We start from the raw sequence: 21,045 nt of genomic DNA on the forward strand, positions 1-21,045 counted from the left end.
GGCTTTAGCCAGCGCTATGTAATTTGGTGCTGGTAAAGGTTAAATAGCGCTTTAAAATAAGCAAAAAGCGCTATCTAAAGATGATGGCCTTATATAGCGCTTTCACAAATAAAAGCTATCTAAATGGGGGTTTTACATAGCGCTTTCACAAATAAGCGCTATCTAAAGGGGGATTTACATAGCTTTTTTAACTTTTGATCGCCATCTAAGGTGTGGTTTTACATAGCGCTTATACCTTTAAACGCGATCTAAGGGTGCGATTATATGTACAGCAGCTGTGGTATTTTTCGAATTAAAATCTAAATCATTTATAGATAATATATTATACCATAGCAGAAAAAATATATTTTTATATGCATGTAGTAGTTGAGACGGGTGTATTTATCCAATAAAAATTTAATATATCATAAAATGTAGGTAATTGTTATATATAACATAAAAGATACAAATGATTCTCTGCCATCTCTAATCTCTAAGAAGTTACAAATGATAAAATATCTCTTTCAGTTACAAATAGTCAACAGAAACATCAAAATCTTCTTAGCAAGCAATCTTATCCTGTTTCTTGGTTGTCTCAACCTTTCTCCCCATAACAAGCCATAGAAGATGTTATATGAACAAACAGACCGATCATGATGCACTTCCATTTTTGAGATCTTCCTTCACCTAAATATAGGGAAAAAAAAAAAGAAAGTCATTTAAAAACAAATATAGGGAAAAAAAGAAAGTCATTTAAAAACAAATAATGCTGCATTAGGAATTATATTTGGTCCCTATTCAATGACTGTCATAATTCACAACTTAGCGTAACTCACACATTGAAGTGCATTAGAGCAGCCTGAGGAAAATGTCTTACCAACGAAAACAAACTCTCTTATTGAAAGAAGATTCACTTATAGGTGTTAATTATTGGAGTCAACCTTGTGTTTTGTACATATCAAAATTATAATGTATAATTAACAAGACAAATATTTTTTAAGGGATTATCATGGCAAATATAATTTTCTTTTTCTTGGTTATAATTTATAAGGACTCATGTTTGATTGTCTATATAATATAATTAGAGCCTGTAATTTGTAACTTACCAAGCAATCATTACATATTCCTTAAAAAAAAAATTCAATCATTAAATATTAATATGAATAAAACTTTCAAGTGTATCTACTAAAAAAATTACTAATCTAAACAATACCTACTATACATATTGTCAATAGCGCTTATCCAACTTGTGATACTATTACCAACTAAACAAACAATGAGCCAAGTAATGGGCGATTTTCAACACACATAAATCACATAATTGAAGGTAAAACTTACTATTATTTGCCCACCACGTCCACCGGCAATGTCAATCATTTTTATGTAAAGACATTCTTCTACCATGTTATAAACCTAGTAATATAAAATCAACATTATTTAAAGCAAAAGCTCACCCAGAATATCCATTGGAAGTAAATATATTGAAGATTTGCCTACTCATAGTCAGCTACATGAATTTTAGAGTCTCTTAGCCTAGCCCCAAATCTGACCTGCAAAAAAAAAAAAAAAAAACTAATTGCATATGTCTTTAATATTGCCTACATAACAGCAACCATGTGTGGCTAAAATACCTTGCATCTTCCTTCACAACCAATTTTATTAGCATGTTTCTTTGATGCAATACACAAAGGTTTTTTACAAAGCCAGAGAAGTGATCCTTAGTCCTTACAATGCAGAGAATTAAACAAAAAAATATCAAGGATCGTCTCAAAGCTTAACTTGTAGCACTAACATCAAACATGTATTTTAGGGTGCAAAATCGATGCCCAAACAGATAAATAATCATGAAGTTTTCGCTTATATAGATGGGACACCAAAACACACAATACATATACCTTTAAATAAAATAGACATTCTGAATTATTGCCTAGAAATAAATTGTATTTATAATTGTTCAAATATATGCAAAGCCATTGACAGTCTTATATTTTTTCCTTAACTTGCAACCACTTGAGTAAATAGGAATAAGTTACACAACTCCTTAAAGTACTTCATTTCCTAAATAAAATAGACCCCAAAACTTAAAGTTAGAACAATGAGAAAAATATGCTTTATTAATTAACATATGGAGAGAGCTAACCAACCAATAATCTAAAACTAAGTGTGGGTAGAAATAACCATTACAAATTAAAAAGTTGACTGAAGCAATTCCACAAACACTTGATGGGCATAATACAAGCAGGAGAGTAGTTTGTGTTCTTATAGACTCAAATCATATAATTCATAACAGAAAAAAGTTCACATCACAATCACAAACTAACTTTTCTGCTAAAACAGGACATTTATCATCATATTGTATTACAATCAATTTGATTTCAAACTTACCAATCAAGGGATGAAACATAAAAGAACAAAATCCATTAGTTTTAGAGTTACCTACGCACACAAAGAAGACTTTCATCGTCGTGGCCACAAGGAATCGCACTGCTGCCGTCGGAGAAGAGCGGTGAACAGAGACGGTGGTGAACGACGAAGTTTGTGAAGGATAGTGGTCGTGAACAGAGATCACGAACGGAGGAGATGCGTGAAATCATGAAAGGAACAGCGGCGAGAAATCGTGAATGAAGGAGGTTGAATCGAAGAAAGGGTTTATGGGTTTTTCAAGATGAATCGAAGAAAGGGTTTCTTGCAGAGTTGAATCACAAAAGGGTCTTTGGATTGTCTCAGGAGTAAAATTTATGCTATTTTTAATGATTTTAATAAATACTCACTTTTCATGAAATAAGATAAAAAAGAGATTAGTTAAGAATTTAAAATACTAAAAAGCGAAAATGGCTGAAGCCAGAATCGAACAGGTGACCACTAGGTTCCAGCAACCTTAAAAAAAGGAAGAAAAAAAAAAAAAAGCAAAAATTGGCTGATGCAAGATTCAAGCACGAGACCACTGGTTACCAAAAACCTTACTTAGCCACTCGGGTAAATTCAACTTTTGCAAAATAGCACTTTTTATCATATATATAAACGCTATCTATTATTTCCTTCTAAAGATAGCGCTTTTTATCATGTCTATAAACGCTGGCTATTTCCTTCTAAAGATAGCGCTCACAAACGCTATCTAATATTGAATTATAGATAGCGCTTTTTCAATCAAACGCCATTTAAGTAAATCGTACACGCTTTTTTAAATTTAACACTTTTTTATGGAACCATACAAGCGCTTTAAAATAAAATGCTACTAGAAATTTGTACCTTATATAGCGTTTTTTTTGAAAAAGCGCTAGCTAACACTTCCGTGTTTCTTTTAATAGCGCTTTTGTGATATAAGCGCTATTAAAGTAGCGTTATTTTTCCTCTATTTTGTAGTAGTGTATGTTTTATTTTGACAAATTGGCAATGCAATTATTTTATTTTAATTTTTTTAGGAAAATTCTTTTAAATGGACTAACTTCATTAATCAATATATCTTGGCATAGGGTCATGGTTTTCGAAGCGACCTTTATCAAATGGCGGCAGATCTCAAGCCAAAAACTTTTAGATTCCCAGGTAGGGTACAATAATAAGTTAAAATTGTTAAGGTTGATTTGAATGATATCTCCTATTCTAGCACTCTCTTTTTTAACATTTATTCATTTATAGAATAGAGTAAAAGTTATATGAGACTCACCATTTTATATAGGGTCTATTTTCAATATGGTAGGATCTACATAATTTTTACTCAATAAAAAGATATTTGTTAAAAAATGTATGTTCGGCAATATTGCCAAAAAAGCATTGTTTCTTAGGCAATAATAAATTTAAAATAATTATATTTTTACTATTCAATACTTAGTTCACATGTTTTCAAAAAAATGCTGAGTTCATATGTTAAATTAAGAGTCGGAAAACATAACACACAAAAATCACTCATAAGTTTTGTTAATTTCTTTTACAATCTCATGCAAAAATTCATGCATTTTTATTATAGGTGGGGAAGTTTGATATCCATCTATATTATAAAATAAAAAAATAAAAAATTATGTAAACCTAACACAATTTTTTTTGTTTTGTTATAGGTGGTTGTTATGTAGAAGGAGATTATCTGAGAAATGCATTTAGATGGAAAGATACAGTTGGACCATGGGAAGAGAGACCTGGCCACTTTAATGACATATGGAATTATTGGACTGATGATGGATTTGGTTATTTTGAGGGGCTTCAAGTAATTTTATTTCCTTTCTAAAATATTAATCCTTTCCTTATCAAAATGAAAAATTTAAGTCTTATTGTTTATTGAAACAGCTATCAGAGGATCTTGGTGCATTCCCAGTGTGGGTGTTTAACAGTGGTATTGTTCTTCCTAAAAAATCCATTATAAAGTCTAGTCCCTAAGTTATTTATTTTTCTTTCTTTTTAATTGCTAATTTATCTATTGTCTCTTATAGGTATTAGCCATCATGATGAAGTTAATACGTCTGATATTTCACCATTTGTGCAAGTATACTTTTCTTCACAGTATTTTTCATTTTTTTATAGAAATTATTTTTTATTCTTCAGCAGTATTTTTAATTTTATTTATTTATTTATTATTATTTATATTTACACTTTGGATCATTAATTAATAGGAAGCCCTAGATGGTATTGAGTTTGCTAGAGGTTCTTCCACATCACAATGGGGTTCTCTTAGAGCTTCCATGGGACATCCTGAGCCATTTGATTTGAGATTTGTTGCCATTGGAAATGAAGACTGTCATAAATATAACTATCTAGGTATAACTTTTTTAAGTTAATTTGGAAGACAAATTGAATTTTTTTTTATGTATATTTAATCAAAAAATATTTGATAAGTGAGGTGGTTGAGCAATTAATACACTTTAGTTTACTAATTTGTATTTTTTTTTTATTGAATAGGAAACTACCTAAAGTTCTATGAAGCTATAAAACATGATTCTCCTGATATTCAAATTATCTCAAATTGTGACGGTTCTATACATCAATTAGATCACCCAGCAGATCTCTATGATTTTCATGTAATAGTCTTTTTTTTTTTTTGTTCTTCCAATTTTTAAAGTTATTAATTTTGTATTTCAGTTTAAGCCACTTACATTTTATATATCCTTGTTAATAATACTTTTTATTTTTATTAATAGATTTATACAGATTCTAAGGACATATTTTCCGATCATACCAAGTTCGATAACGCACCAAGATCCGGTCCAAAGGTTTGATTAATAATTCTTTATAGAAATAAAAATTTCTTGATAGGTGAATTTTCTCAAGTTTTATTAATTTCTACAATAAATATACAGGCATTTGTTAGTGAGTATGCTGTTTGGAAGGAAGATGCTGGTGCTGGAAGCCTTTATGCAGCTGTTGCTGAAGCTGCATTTCTCATTGGGCTTGAAAAGAATAGGTTTGATTATATATAACTATAGTTATATAGCTATATAGCCATAGCTTTTCATGAAATTTGATTTATAAGGTTTAATTTTATGAACTAGTATGTGTTATTTTGAGCTAAGTTTTAATCATATTTCAATTTTATACTTTTTCTGCAGTGATATTGTTAGCAAGGTTGCATATGCACCACTCTTTTTAAACACAAACGACAGAAAGTAATTTTCCTATGTTTTACCATTTATTTTTATTTATCATTTATATATGTAATTTTTTTTATTTTATGTAAAAGATAAAGATGATTATTTAATCTATTTTCCATCAAAATAGGTGGATACCAGATACAATTGTTTTTAACTCTTATCAGAATTATGGAACTCCAAGTTATTGGCTACAACAACTCTTTATTGAATCTAGTGGAGCAACATTGCTTAATTCAACTCTTCAAAATTCTTCTAGCTCAATTGTTGCATCCGCAATTGAGTATAAAAATTCTCAAGATGGGAAGAATTATCTAAGAGTAAAGGTAATGGTAACTTGAATTTTTATCAAAAGTGAATGTTGATTTAAATCTTGAAAAATGTTTAATCTTTTTTTACGGTAAATGCTAAGAATGAAGATTATAACTCAATTAATTAACTTTGAAATTATTGACTTTTACAGGTAGTCAACTTTGGAAATGCCACTGAGAACTTCATGATTTTAATAAATGGTTTAAATTCAACTGTTCAATCGTCTAATTCATCAATGGTGGTGCTTACGTCCTCCAATAGAATGGATGAGAATTCCTTCTCGGAGCTAAATAAGGTTACAAATTTTTTTCATCACAAAATATTATTAAAGTTTCACCCTTCGAACATGATGATTTTCCTCCTTTTTGAAATATGTAGTTTGTCACATGTGCCCATTGAAATATGTTAGTATTTGTGACGAGGACTAAAAATTATTTTCTAAAGATAGAGACGAAAAACTTATTTAACCACGTAGTCTTTGATTGTGTTAAAACTAAATATATGATTATTTTATGTATATACAGATTGTGCCCCAAAGAACTGCACTTGGAAATGCAAGCAATGACATGGATGTTAGACTTCCTCCTTATTCAGTTACATCATTTGATCTATCAATCTAAAATACGATGGTTGGATGTTGTTTTGTTTTTTGAAAGAAGGGTGTAATGATGCTTTGAGTCGAAATTGGGAGAAATGTATACATTTCTCGGTTCAAAAAATGTATATATTTTTATTTCATAAATAAATTATTTCACCTTTTTGTACCAACTTTTTTTATTTCTCCTTTATCTTAATGTTGATATTCATTACCAACTAAAGTACCTTTATTATTACCATTAGTTTGCACTTTCTATTAGTATATGTGTATCTGAATTCTGAATAACTTCGGAGAAATTTTTCAAAGAATAATGTAAGTTGTTCAAGAGATTTGTATGGTATAGATTACTGACAATGTTGATATTTTTATATTATAAGTTTTTATTTGAAATGGAACTCTTGATCAGGCAACTTTACGTATGAGTTTTAAGTGTGTTTATCACTTTAACTAATAAAAAAAATGTCCAGGGCTTCTTTAACTTTGGGGAGTTCTTCTGAAACTATGTCCGCTTACGAAGTTGGGGAGCTTGGCCAGTCTCTCCATCGCCCTATCCTTTGAAAGAGGATACTCTTTTCTGGCACTAAGTTATCTTTCGCGCGATTCGACATCGGAAGAAGCCCCATTAACGTAAAAATATGGTAGCTTTTAAAGGAAAATATGTTGAAATATGGTTATTGTTCCCCCTCCTTCCTCTTTATAAGCAATAAAGGATTTTACCATCTACTAGAATTTGATTATGACCTACTGATATTGGTAAAGAAAACAGAGATAGTACTTGTCTCTAAAAATGTCAATATTTCCTTTATGAAAGTGGTGGCAAACAAGACTCGAGAGTAACTTAAGTCCTTGGAAAATTTGTCCCTTCATCAAAAGCTATACAAAATTAAAAGCCACATAGAGAGGTGCACCATGTTCTAAGTAAACCCAACTTTGGTTATTATAGTTAAAAAAAAGTAATTTCTCAATCACTTAAAAATAAAATTATCCATCAAGGCCTTGGTCTTATGAAGTTGCAACCAATAATTTTTTTCTTTCTTTCTTTCTTTTCTAGCCATAGAGAAAGAATTCATTGATTGCAGGCATTCCTTCAAGCTATCTATGGGATTCACTTGAACGGTCCAACTTTCTACCGATAAGGCCTTAGCGGAGAAATATAGAAATACCAAATATTTCTACCTTATATTGCATGAGTTAAAACAAGAAATAAAATAAAGCCTTAAGGGTAAAGTTTTGTTCTCAAGATAAGAGAGATATGATAATGCAAATTAAGATATCTTATCCAAATCGAATATTTATTAATTAGTCAGCAAAATATGATATTATCACCCTATCCTATGATCTTTAGTATTTCTTGTTATAGGGTGGAGCTAAGTTAGAAATTATCATGATAAGAAGAAATTATAACTTATTTTGATTAAGAAATTATAGCTTGGAATACAAGATAGAAATAAAGATGTAAGAGTAAGTTTTGTGCTCAATATAAGAGAGATGCTAGATATAATGTCTGTGCATTTATGGGTATCTATATTTATTTAAAAATATTTTAAAATAAAATTTTAAAAACTATAATAGATTATTATAGATTAAATGTATTAAAAATAAAAAAAAGGATTTAATCAAATAATATTATCATATATATATATAAATAAAAAAGTTTTGATTGCATTCATGTAATATTAGATTTTCTTATTTTTGGTCCATCAATTTTGTTCTCGTGAATGTGTTGACGTGGCATGTTTATGGTCTTGATGGAATATCTTGGAAAATTTTCTTCATCTTGCTGCTCTCGGGTTTCTTTAGGAGTGTCTCCGGTTTTCACTTCTTGAACTTGTGATTGTAGTGTCTGGTTTAGGCGTCACTGCTCTTACATGGTTGTTTGCATTGCAATGAGAGCTTCACTATCCATAGGTAGAGATTGAACTCGGACCGTCGTCTCGATGGTGTTATGCCATTATGGTGTGGCAGGGGAAACATCTTTATTGCAGCCCCACGATTGTTGGATTATGGGGGGAGCTCGGAGGACCGTCCACATCGAGGCTTGAACAACCATACAAGCGAGAGAGACACCACACTCTTACCCAAAACCTTAAGACAATGGGTTTATGAGTCCTCTCACTTATAAGGTGTTCAACATTTACTTTTTTATCCGATGTGAGACATATAACTCACATTTGTACACAACAACAACGATGGGGCCAAATATTCTTGCTAAGAACTGTATGTATGATGCACCTTGTAGGCAATGTGTCGTAACCAAGATTTGAGGATTAGTATCTATGGAGTAGAAAGTGTATATCATATGGTTTATTCCGAGCTAACCATACATACTGGTGGAGGTTAGACTGATGCTCCCATCATGGTCAAATCTTGAGTCCTCATACTCATAAAGTAGTTGACACATTCCTTGCCCCTGTCTATCGTGTTCTGCTCCCAAACATTCGAGTGTAACATACATGTGCATTTTACTTATATCCTGGGACGGATTTAGAAATACATTTTAAGTGTGGTTAAATAAGTAGCAATTGAATTGACGAACAATTTTTAATATTTTATACTTTAGCGATTGAATTTTCGATCACTATTTATGTCGTTAAACGTATGAGAGATTTATTTTTACTATAGTGACTGAATTTTCAGTCACTATTTTTGTCGCTAAACATATTAACGACTAATTTTCATACCTTAGCGACTGAAAATTCGGTCGTTAAAGAAAAAAATACTAATTTTTTTAAAAAAAAATTCATATGTTGCTATAGCTACACATGACTATGAGATAGATCCGTCCCTTACCTATCTGACTTGGTCTTTTCAGGTCTTTGGGTATATGACTCGGTAATGGGCTTTGGACGTATTGGATGAAAGGTCGAGCAAGTGTTCTAAAAATATGTCAATCTATATAGTATTTTGTGAGTAAATAAATAAATTGATTGTACATTATGTTGAACAATAACCTGCAGCTAAATCCAATGTAATTTGTTAGATAACATACACTATATAAATTTATAAAAAACAACAATCAAGCAAAAAGGAACAAAATAATGTTATATAGTTCAGAAGCATAGTCTTCTCTTACAGGACTCAAATGGCAAAGTATTTGAGCATCCTAATTCTCTAACAATCTCTTCAATTAAATCCCTGCATATACAATCCTGCAAAGCTAATCCTATTCTTCCAAGCTCTCTATTTTCTCCCCAAGCAACATCCCTACACACCTCATCTACACTTCTCTTCATGCCCTTGCTACTCCACATAACTGAATGATCTTCATCGTTGACTTTCTTACTAACCAACTCGTTTGTCATTCTCTCGTGCATATATAACGTGCTGCTGATTTCTTCCTCTCCTGGCTTCTTCAGTAACTGCTGCTTCTGTTGTTGCATTCGTGCTGTGCACAAAACAAAGTCATTAGACATCAGTTTTATTTTTCGAAATAGAGAAACAAAGTTTTATAAGCTAGAAATGGAAGGAATACTTCAACTCATATTAAAAGTATGTTTAATTTTTTTTTAAGAAAATGTCATATTATATAGACATTTGTTTGGAAGTTTATCAACACTATTTTTTTAGTTTTAACATTCAAATTCCTAGGTAAATGGACAACCCCTAAAAATTTGAAGTTCATTTGGCCATAAGTGAGCAAAATTTGACTAACTTCAATCAAGATTTGAACTTAGGTTCGCCAACTGATTCTCTTATGATTGGAGTCCGTTAACCACTTGAGTTCAATCACTTAGTTATTAACACATCTTTAAATAAACTAGGTATAACACAATTGATACAAGATTAAAGTGTAAGCATGTCGTTATATCAACTTTTTCTTTTTAAATCCACAATCCATGTGAGAACCCTTATGGTATTCCATAGCTTTGAGGATATTTTTGGTTCGAAGGGAATTCTTTGTAACCTAATTTTAGCTCGAGTTAAAATGTAATTTTACATTTATTTTCTCATTAAAATCCATCCTCTCATCTTGTTGAACTAAACACAAATCGTTTTAAAATTCATCCCTTTCATGAGTTCCGTTGAACCAAATAGTCTTAGGTTGAATATGACACTAATTTTCTGTACACCAATGTTGGTACCAGGGACCCACCCAACAACTAATTTTGATATTGATTTAGTTGTACTTAAAATTCTTTATTTTAACTTAAATAAAAGTAATGGACATTTATACATGTTCTACTATATGACTGCAGATAGCCCTCAATAATGATAACTGTTTCCTTATATATAAACACAATAAGAGAAGACAACGTCTTCATCAGGCCACCACACGCATGAATCAACCTGCAGAAATGCAGTACCTGCGCGAGCAAGTAACAAGGCTCTTGTTTGTTGGGAGGGAGTTGAGTGGTTTGGTGGGGTAAAAAAATTAACAAATCCCTGAAAAAGTGCGTTTCTGCATGACTAGGGGCAGGTAATAAAGTTCCAAAGGGTGGTGTAGTGTATTTCTTTCTCTTCCCTCCTTTTCCTTTTGAAACATCTTTTGACTGTCTCATATCATAGCTAGCATGAGGCATAGTCCTTTCTTATAGTACAAAATAGTGGTCCAAGATCCATCCACCAAAGTACCATGATTTATTAGTTTATATTACTATCGTTTTGGACCACAGAAAAACGGTCATTAGTTAGCTTCTCTTTAATTCCGGTTCTATAGTATATGGAAATTAAGACAATCCACAATGCAGCCTTCCATTTGAGTGATTAAATGGATTCCGATTATATATGTAATTCGTTTTATAATTAATATTTAATAAGTATCAAATCTTTTAAACTCATTACCTCAAAATAATTATTAATTGGATCCATGAAATAACTCTATATCATTAAATTTTAACAATAATTTATATATTTATTTATAATTATATAATTTTAAAATATTGAAGTAATTTAATTATAAATTAAAAAAAAGTTAAAACTTGAAAAAACAATATAAAATAAATGATGGTAAATTATTTGTTGTTTTGTTTAAATCCAATCTATGTATTTTTTTCCATTCAAATGGGTAAATTATTTGTTGTTTTAAAAAAAGTTTTTGTTGAAAATTTAATGTTGATCAATTAAATATTACTCTTGCAACTAATATATAATTTATTTTTAAATATTAAAAAAATACAACAATTAAATATAGAAAAAAATAAAATTAGTTATATGTGGGATCCATGAGTAATAGGAGAGAGGATGTCTATTAAACCACTCATCTTTATAAGCATCATATTAATTGGTGTCACAATGGGGTAGATCATATATCATATATCCACTTTTTCTTTTTTCTTTTTTCTTTTTTCTTTTTTTGTCAAGATATATCCACTAATCATGATATGTTAATTAAATTGAATAGACGGTTAATTCATTCTATGGTCAAAATTTATGGTTAATTCAACTATATGATTAACCAAATTTTATAATTATTTAAGTGATTTAAATCAATTATACATTCAATTGGAATAACCACAATTTTACATGTGATTAACCAGATGTTTTAGGGAAAAACGGGTGTAAAAAAAACATTTTTGTAGTAATAATAGTTGGGAAGAGGAAATTAATCATAGTTAAATTAGGTTCAGGATGAATGGACTAAGGGGAAATTATCATTAATATCTGTAAATTAATCACTGTTAAATTAGGTGCAAGATGATTGCATAACCAACAGGAATTAAGTTGTCTGCCACTATATGATGGTCATGATGTGTTGGAATAGAAGAAGTTTATGATTTAAAATTTGGCATCCTAAATTTTGTTGGATAGAGGCAGCATGTGCTCTTTGATAGAAAATCATTGTGTCTCCTATAAGAAATTAAATTCATATACATCATCTCAACAAGTTAATTGCAAACTTATATTTTAGCTCAAAGATTGTAAATGTTCTTTCACTGGAATGATAGTCGTCTTAGTTAAAATATTGTGTATATTTTAAGAAAAATGTAATGAGTGTTATAAGGATATTTTGAAGGACTTTATATAATAAATTGTACGAAAATTTGTATATTTAATAATACATTAAAAATTGAATTATTAAGTTTTTTTAAAAAATAGTTTCTTAATTGAGAATCGCTAAAGAGTGTTTAGACACTCGTTAACAATCACTATTGAAAGAAAAAACATTTGTTAACAAGGTCCTATTTTAAATTCTAGTTTGATATTTAAATGAAAAAATAAAAATTCTGCTTTAAAATATAGACCATTCAACTTAATCTAACAACTAAATGCATGTAATTATCGGTTATCCAAATCCCAAAAAATACAAGAGTAGTACATGTCAACTTCCACATTAATTTTAATAGTAACTTACTAACCTTTTATGCAATTATGTACTCCAAAATAAAATTAGGAATCAATTAATCCAAAACATAAAAAGGGAGTTTATCTGTGCCCCATTTCCCCCCCTACTTTTAGTCATTTCACACCTAACTCTTTAAAGCAAATTCAAAAAAGAAAATACTATTGGAAGTTCATAATATAATCTCCAAGAAAAAAAAACAAGAAAATCAAAGCAACCTAAATAGTTAATCAGTTCATCTAATGATCTATCAATAATACAAAGAGACAAAATCCTTTTTCTAATGATCTACAAACAAATCAAGTTTTGATTGCTACCAAAAAAAATTACTACCTAAAACGTAAACTCTGTTCCTTGCTAGTAAAATAATAAATTACACCTTCAAATTTGTGATTGTGATGTTTCCATGCAAAGAGTATGTTAAAATCATGCAATTCACACATTGGAAAATTCTTAGCATGCATTCAATATTTTAGCAAATTTAAATCAATATTTTAGGTGCGTGTATAGTGTTATTACAATTAGAATGATCGCGAATTGAAATCAAATTAACGTTTAAAACTAATTAGTAAGAAAAAAAAAGAGATTATGAAGATTAAAGACTTACAATGTGAATGGCGTCCGAAGTGACAATTTGGACTGAGTGGCGAACGAGTGAACTCGTCAAGTACAGAAACAGGACTCGGTTGCTGTTGTTCACCGTTAACCACCGAACATTTCACCTCACCAACCGTTCGTTTAACCACCGCCGGCGAAGGTGACGAAACCGGTTCAGGAGTCCTCACTGATTCAATGATTTTCTTCAGCACCTTGAGATCCTCGTCGCATCTCTGCAAAGCTCCAAGCAGCTTCTGTCTCTTCTCCACAACTGACTCCGGTGAAGCCGGAAGCGATTCCAGTCCCATCAGCCTCGCCACTAACGCCGGCGTTTCACGAACATTCTCCGATGACTTCCTTGGACTCGAACGGCGAATCTCCGCCGGTAAAGTCGGACTCCTCGGAACCTCGCGTGATAATTTTGAATTTCGTACGGTTGAAACTTCATCACTACTCTTCTTCTCATTCGTTTTTTCTGGTGGCAAATTAGCGGTGGCGGTGACGGTAGAAACTTGATTCTTAGACTGTTTCTTACCTGAAAATGAGTACAAAAAAGGAATAATCAAATAAAATTTTCTGAGAAAGCATAATAATTAACGAAAATGTGAAACGAAACGAACCGAAGGTGAGGAAACGGCGGTGGCGACGGGAATTAGAAGTGGAGATGAGATGGAGAATGCCGGACATGCAGCCGATTGTCTTGACGTGAATTTTGTCCGGCGTCGTTTCTCGCCGGGACGACGACGGCGACACCGTGCTGCTTTGTCTCTTCATTTTCTTCTCCTTTATGAAAGTGAGTTTTGGTGAGTGGTGTAATAAAGAGTATAACGGTTACCACGCTGAAGAAAGAATAAGGTAGTAGTAAAATTAAAGTAAAGTAAATTGCACGTGGTGTGTTAATTATCAGGGTTCGGTTTTCTTTTCTCTTTTCATCATCTTTTTTATTTTTTATTTTTTTATTTTAAGAAAATGAAAATGGAAATGGTAATTTGGTAGTGATTAGTTAATTTTTGGTTGAGTTTTGTGTTTAGCAGTGATTATTACTAGTGATTAGTGAAGTAAGTAAGGGAGGGAGGTTTGTTGAAGTTGCACGGGATCTCAATGACTGTCCCGGCAAAGAAGGAAAAAAGTAGGAGGGGGTATTCGTTAAAAGGAAAATAAAATAATGACTTGATATGATATGGGCATCCAAATATGCATGAAGCTCATTATGAATAGTGAAGTCAAGTCCAAATGTGTTCTCTGTGTATGCTTTAGATTTTCATGTGTTTCAATTGGTGGCGGAGCCAAAAAGAATTATAAAATTTATTGTAAATTCATGTGACATAATATATATAAAGGTTTTGTTAATCAGTATTCGAGGCTACTAGTTAAAAAACTAAAAGTAGAAATAAATGTCAACTTTTGCATTAAAAATAACACTTTTTCAACTTTGAAAAAGTAGAATATACAATTTTCAAGAGAATAATTCCATTTATAATTCCTTAACAAATGTCCCGGGAGCACTTGTTAACATTTCCCCATATATAAATAGTCATATATCGAAATAAAAAAGATTCGTTATTTTTTCTACTTCAGCTTCCGGTTTCACAACATTCATATTCTCAATACTTGTTTTATCAACCAAAAACTTCCTCATCTCTTAAAGTTTATACAAAAGATAACATATCAAATGTTTGAAAATTTAAGAAGCATTATTTCAACTCTTGTCCATCAATAAACCAAATATATTAGGATAAGAAGAATCATATAAGTAGTTTACTTTTCAAGTCATTAAAAAATTGGAAGAAATACTTGTTCTAAAATTATGAATACTCTCAATAACAAAAATGAACCCTCCATGTTTCCGGAGGGACACATGTTTTATAAAGGTATATACTTGTTCTAAGGGCACGAGAATAAAAAATTGTCAATGTTATACAACTTAGCAGTTGCTATAAAATAAAACTTATACTACAAAGATAGCTTTCAAGTTCAATGCCTCATACCACAAATTCTTGATCAAATTATCACCCAAGTCAGAAAGTATAGACACGTATATATTTAAACAATTTTGCTTATCAAATAGTGCATCTCAGCATAGATCCTTAGTTTTAGGAAAACTGAACACACACTGCTTATAGATAATACCTATAGAAAAACAGAATAATGTAATCTCCAAATTTCTTGAACTATGCATACTTCAAGAAGTTCACTTGATTAACAACTCTTACTACACTAATTATCCATTATTCTATACCCTCTCTAACATATATAGTGACATGTTTCCATTTGGAGAGATGGCAGCAAAATATTATTTGCAAAAATCTGAAGAACTAAATTAGAACAATGATGTGTGTTTATTCTTGATTAAATGAGATCAAAATTAGGCTTGCAGAGTATCAATTCAACATAAAAGTTACCAGTTTATTAGAAAGAAAAAAAAAAAACAAGCAAAGCATGTATTGTATAGAACATATAATATAGAGAGATTAATTCTTATTCATTCTTTTAGCACTTGACAATATCTTCTACATAACATATAAATTATAATAACATTATTAGAAAGAAATGTAGTACTTAAGCAATGCAAGAGTCCTATAAAAGTATATTAGTTAAAAATTCTTCATATTACAAAAACACTTTGCATATCGTCTCGTTCCTTCGGATTCTATATTGATGAATATAATTAATATTGATTTGTATCAAAGATAATGAAATATGAAAAACAAAATATAAACAATAAAAGAACTTAGAAAAAGAATTGTGAATAAGGAAAAAATTGGTTCAGAGAGTCAATCAACTTAAGTATTAGATTATACATAAATAAAAGAACTTGTTGGTGCTAACAATATAATCACGTGGATGAAATCTAGAGTTACTAGTTGCTAATTTAACTTTAAATAAGGTACATTTCTGCATGGTTTTCTATGGTATCCCTCATAGAACTTATAAAAGAAATTAAAGACACCTATGAAATCAAAGAAGAATCATTGATCCAAGCATAACCTTCAATTTGGCAGAAAATACATTCTCATGTGCAAGCCAAGGAGAATATTAACATATTTCAGCAAAAATAAAAATTACTCATGGCTAGAGCATCGTGTTGATAACGTGTTATGAAATAAACTAAAAAGACAAGATCAAATATGGAGAAGATGAAGGCTTTGTGTATTATTCTTCTCACAAGTGTGTTATTTACATTGAAATATAAGTCCTATTTATAGGACACAAATATGGTAAGTTACAAGTACATGAAAAACCATAAGACTAAGTGTCAATAACAATGAATATAGGCATTCACTCATAGGAGTTAAGGAACGTGGAAATATTAATATTATTGATAACCGTAGTGAGATTGAGGCCTATAATTCTCCTCGGGGTCTCGTACTCTAGGCTTTACAGGATGGTTACCATTACCAGGAGGAGGATTATCTTTGATACCAGGCTCATTACGAGGAAGCCTAAGACCTTCAGGAGCAGGCTTAATAAAAGGCGTACGAAAGCCGCCCATGCCACCGCCAATATCAAATTCCTCTTCAGCAAATGCAGTAAAATAAGTTAGTTGAAGAAAGAGTAAAAACAATGTTAGGGTTTTGGCCATATTTCTCACCATTTTCTCAATAAGAGAAAGTAAACCTGAAAGAGAGGGAGATAAAATGGTTTTGGTGTTGTGAGAGTATGAGCATAAAGATTGATTTATTTATAGGAACAAATGCGCAAAATCATCGGGCTCAAATTCATGTTTCGTAAACAATTTTTCTTGAAATAAAAATAGTTTCTTTTTTTTAGTATAAACGAGTCATCAAAACTGAATCGCGCGCATGTCACTATATCTTTGGATTGAACGGTTTTTTTTGCCTTAAAATTGATCAACCACATCTCAAACATCCTCAAATGGGCTTGTAAAAAAACATCCTTAAATAGAACAAGTGGCACGAGTGGCACAAATGTAATGGCTAATTTGAATATCGTCGAGAACAGTTTGGAAGACAAATGCATTTATAAGATTGATGTGTATTCCTTAAAAAATGAAATCGATGGCATTAGTGGCACAAACGAAGTAGGATTGGGAATGGATCGCAAAATAAGATCAAAATATATCATTAAAGTATTTGGTAAAGACCGCAAAATCGTTTGTTTAACTTTCATTGCCATCATGCTTACATCTTTTTCTCTAAAACCCAAAATAATAAAATAATTTAAATGAATGAAACAATTGAATAAAAACCACCTCAAACTTTCAACCCTACCAAATTTAGGAAGTAAGAAACAAATCAATTAAAATGGTTCGGTTATTTTCTATGTTCTTGTCCAAACCAATCAAAACTGATTTATATTGGTTTAAGTATCATCGATTTCATATAATTCAAAAGAAAACCGGTAACAAGTGTCTTAATAACGAAGTAAATATAGTAATAAATATATTGTATGTTGTGCAGTCAATTCTTAACAACTGTTTAGTGGAATTTGTTAACATGAACTAGAACTAACTCAAGTCTCGTGAGTATAGTTCAATTGATAAGATAAAGCATTATTATATATAGGAGATGGGTTCGAACCCTGGACTCCCCACTTATTCACCTTATAAGATGATTCTAATCATTAGACTATCTGACAAAAAAAAAAAAAAGAACTAACTCAAAACGGATCACCTAAATCTATAACCAAATCATGTCATTTTATTTCATATTATATTAGTAATTCTATATTAAAAAATATTTTTTTAATCATTATGTATTATTAAAGGTAGTGAAAAAAGAGTGCTAATAAGACTCTCTTTTTTAAACACTCTCTTAGTCAGGGCGCGGTTATGGTGCATAAGGAAATCCTTATGCAACCTGCATAAATCCAGAAATGGTTTTTGTGAATTGTATTCCAAAAACATTAGATGTACTTAATGGTTCCAGCACCCTGCATAAGGATTTCTAGCACCATGCATAAAATTATGTCAAAATCATTTTGTTGTGAAAATGGTTTGTGTGAGTTGTACTCCAAAACCATTTATGAATTTATGCAGGGTGCATAAGAATTTCCTTATGCACCATAACCGCACACTCACTTTAAAAATTAATGTAGATCACATACTTTAAAAATTAATTTCAAGTAAAATGGTAGAACTCGCATGATTTTAATATATATAAAAGAGTAAGTCTTAAAAAAAGTGTAAAAAAAAGAGTATCTTTAACATCTCTCGTTCTGAAAACATAAAAAATGGAACGATTGAATTGTTTTGTTCGATTTATATATACTTTTAAATTTAAAAATAATGTTCCATATCAAAACATTTAACGTCTATTTAAGGAGGTTTATTAAGCTTGAAGTGAAGTTAATCCATAGTGAACATAAAGAGAAGATGAATGTATACAATTATTTTTATACTAGTTCACAACAACCTCATATCTAATTCTCTCTTTTCGGAGAGATTTTGTCTCGTTAAAGTCGACGACTTAATTCACTAAGGTGTGTTTGAATGGAGGATTTGGGAGGGGAAGATTTACTTTACATTTTGTAATTACGGACACTATGAATGTTTTATAAAAAAGTTAACATATTAATATGATAAGCAATCATATAATACTTCAATCACACTTAATTTATTTTAGAAAAACATGTTATATAGTTCCGTAATTTTAAAATGAAAAGTAAATCCTCCCCTCCCTTCTCCTCCTAAACCTTCAATTCAAACACACCCTAAGAGTATTGTTTATACCGCCTTTATGAGCATTGTGGGGAGTGGTTATGGTGCATAAGAAAATCCTTATGCACCGTGCATAAATCCCAACACTACTTCCTACACCTCCAAAGGAAACCAAACAAAATGAACCAAACGCGGAAACAAACTGAATCATCACCGTTGATGGGATAAAACCGCAAGTGCACAATCTTACCGAAGTAGTAATGAAAAGAGTATATCGTTCCGACAGGGAGTTGTTTAATTCAATTAACTTTATTTGGTAATTTGAAGAGAATCAAGAATATAAGATTGTTGTTTTCAATTGGTTGAAAGAGAAAATAATAATAAAAGAGAGTCTTGGGATCGTTGATCCGTCAAAGGCGACAAATCATTCATAAGCCAAGCCATTAAACCTAAACCTTATTTTAGACCTACAAAGATAGCTTTCAAGTTCAATGCCTCATACCACAAATTCTTGATCAAATTATCACCCAAGTCAGAAAGTATAGACACGTATATATTTAAACAATTTTGCTTATCAAATAGTGCATCTCAGCATAGATCCTTAGTTTTAGGAAAACTGAACACACACTGCTTATAGATAATACCTATAGAAAAACAGAATAATGTAATCTCCAAATTTCTTGAACTATGCATACTTCAAGAAGTTCACTTGATTAACAACTCTTACTACACTAATTATCCATTATTCTATACCCTCTCTAACATATATAGTGACATGTTTCCATTTGGAGAGATGGCAGCAAAATATTATTTGCAAAAATCTGAAGAACTAAATTAGAACAATGATGTGTGTTTATTCTTGATTAAATGAGATCAAAATTAGGCTTGCAGAATATCAATTCAACATAAAAGTTACCAGTTTATTAGAAAGAAAAAAAAAAACAAGCAAAGCATGTATTGTATAGAACATATAATATAGAGAGATTAATTCTTATTCATTCTTTTAGCACTTGACAATATCTTCTACATAACATATAAATTATAATAACATTATTAGAAAGAAATGCAGTACTTAAGCAATGCAAGAGTCCTATAAAAGTATATTAGTTAAAAATTCTTCATATTACAAAAACACTTTGCATATCGTCTCGTTCCTTCGGATTCTATATTGATGAATATAATTAATATTGATTTGTATCAAAGATAATGAAATATGAAAAACAAAATATAAACAATAAAAGAACTTAGAAAAAGAATTGTGAATAAGGAAAAAATTGGTTCAGAGAGTCAATCAACTTAAGTATTAGATTATACATAAATAAAAGAACTTGTTGGTGCTAACAATATAATCACGTGGATGAAATCTAGAGTTACTAGTTGCTAATTTAACTTTAAATAAGGTACATTTCTGCATGGTTTTCTATGGTATCCCTCATAGAACTTATAAAAGAAATTAAAGACACCTATGAAATCAAAGAAGAATCATTGATCCAAGCATAACCTTCAATTTGGCAGAAAATACATTCTCATGTGCAAGCCAAGGAGAATATTAACATATTTCAGCAAAAATAAAAATTACTCATAGCATCGTGTTGATAACGTGTTATGAAATAAACTAAAAAGACAAGATCAAATATGGAGAAGATGAAGGCTTTGTGTATTATTCTTCTCACAAGTGTGTTATTTACATTGAAATATAAGTCCTATTTATAGGACACAAATATGGTAAGTTACAAGTACATGAAAAACCATAAGACTAAGTGTCAATAACAATGAATATAGGCATTCACTCATAGGAGTTAAGGAACGTGGAAATATTAATATTATTGATAACCGTAGTGAGATTGAGGCCTATAATTCTCCTCGGGGTCTCGTACTCTAGGCTTTACAGGATGGTTACCATTACCAGGAGGAGGATTATCTTTGATACCAGGCTCATTACGAGGAAGCCTAAGACCTTCAGGAGCAGGCTTAATAAAAGGCGTACGAAAGCCGCCCATGCCACCGCCAATATCAAATTCCTCTTCAGCAAATGCAGTAAAATAAGTTAATTGAAGAAAGAGTAAAAATAATGTTAGGGTTTTGG

General features: G+C 30.8%; 2 protein-coding genes and 1 long non-coding RNA gene across 7 annotated transcripts in view; 1 reads left to right on the top strand and 2 right to left on the bottom strand.

Annotated features, from left to right (window-relative positions):
• Positions 1 to 6,531, top strand: part of LOC11426986 (alpha-L-arabinofuranosidase 1) — a 43,839-nt gene extending 37,308 nt beyond the window's left edge. The window contains exons 7-18 of one of the 4 annotated variants that reach the window (XM_024770429.2): positions 3,453 to 3,522; positions 4,032 to 4,177; positions 4,258 to 4,303; positions 4,401 to 4,453; positions 4,581 to 4,725; positions 4,867 to 4,985; positions 5,106 to 5,177; positions 5,265 to 5,368; positions 5,514 to 5,570; positions 5,683 to 5,878; positions 6,016 to 6,159; positions 6,389 to 6,531. In XM_024770429.2, coding sequence (XP_024626197.2) covers positions 3,453 to 3,522; positions 4,032 to 4,177; positions 4,258 to 4,303; positions 4,401 to 4,453; positions 4,581 to 4,725; positions 4,867 to 4,985; positions 5,106 to 5,177; positions 5,265 to 5,368; positions 5,514 to 5,570; positions 5,683 to 5,878; positions 6,016 to 6,159; positions 6,389 to 6,484 — 1,248 coding nt within the window. In that variant the 3' untranslated portion in view covers positions 6,485 to 6,531. The remainder of the gene's footprint in view (positions 1 to 3,452; positions 3,523 to 4,031; positions 4,178 to 4,257; positions 4,304 to 4,400; positions 4,454 to 4,580; positions 4,726 to 4,866; positions 4,986 to 5,105; positions 5,178 to 5,264; positions 5,369 to 5,513; positions 5,571 to 5,682; positions 5,879 to 6,015; positions 6,160 to 6,388) is intronic. The other 3 variants (XM_024770430.2, XM_024770431.2, XM_039827539.1) reach the window with 3 other exon arrangements.
• LOC120576903 (uncharacterized) lies at positions 403 to 2,745 on the bottom strand. Of its 2 annotated transcripts, XR_005642977.1 has the most exons (4): positions 2,416 to 2,745; positions 1,611 to 1,703; positions 1,434 to 1,529; positions 403 to 666 (listed from the first exon to the last, which is right to left on the bottom strand). It is a non-coding gene; the product is annotated as an uncharacterized lncRNA (long non-coding RNA). The 2 variants fall into 2 exon arrangements; XR_005642976.1 differs by lacking the exon at positions 1,611 to 1,703 and having other exon boundaries at positions 2,416 to 2,742.
• Positions 6,532 to 9,369: 2,838 nt separating the features above from the next.
• On the bottom strand, positions 9,370 to 14,251 carry LOC11426987 (uncharacterized). The gene is made up of 3 exons (XM_003624773.4): positions 13,960 to 14,251; positions 13,350 to 13,874; positions 9,370 to 9,847 (listed from the first exon to the last, which is right to left on the bottom strand). Exons 1-3 carry the CDS (start codon positions 14,111 to 14,113, stop codon positions 9,513 to 9,515), a joined length of 1,014 nt encoding a protein of 337 aa, XP_003624821.1. The 5' UTR covers positions 14,114 to 14,251; the 3' UTR covers positions 9,370 to 9,512.
• Positions 14,252 to 21,045: the final 6,794 nt, after the last annotated feature.

Source organism: Medicago truncatula, chromosome 7, assembly GCF_003473485.1.
Source record: "Medicago truncatula cultivar Jemalong A17 chromosome 7, MtrunA17r5.0-ANR, whole genome shotgun sequence".
Lineage (NCBI taxonomy): Eukaryota > Viridiplantae > Streptophyta > Magnoliopsida > Fabales > Fabaceae > Medicago > Medicago truncatula.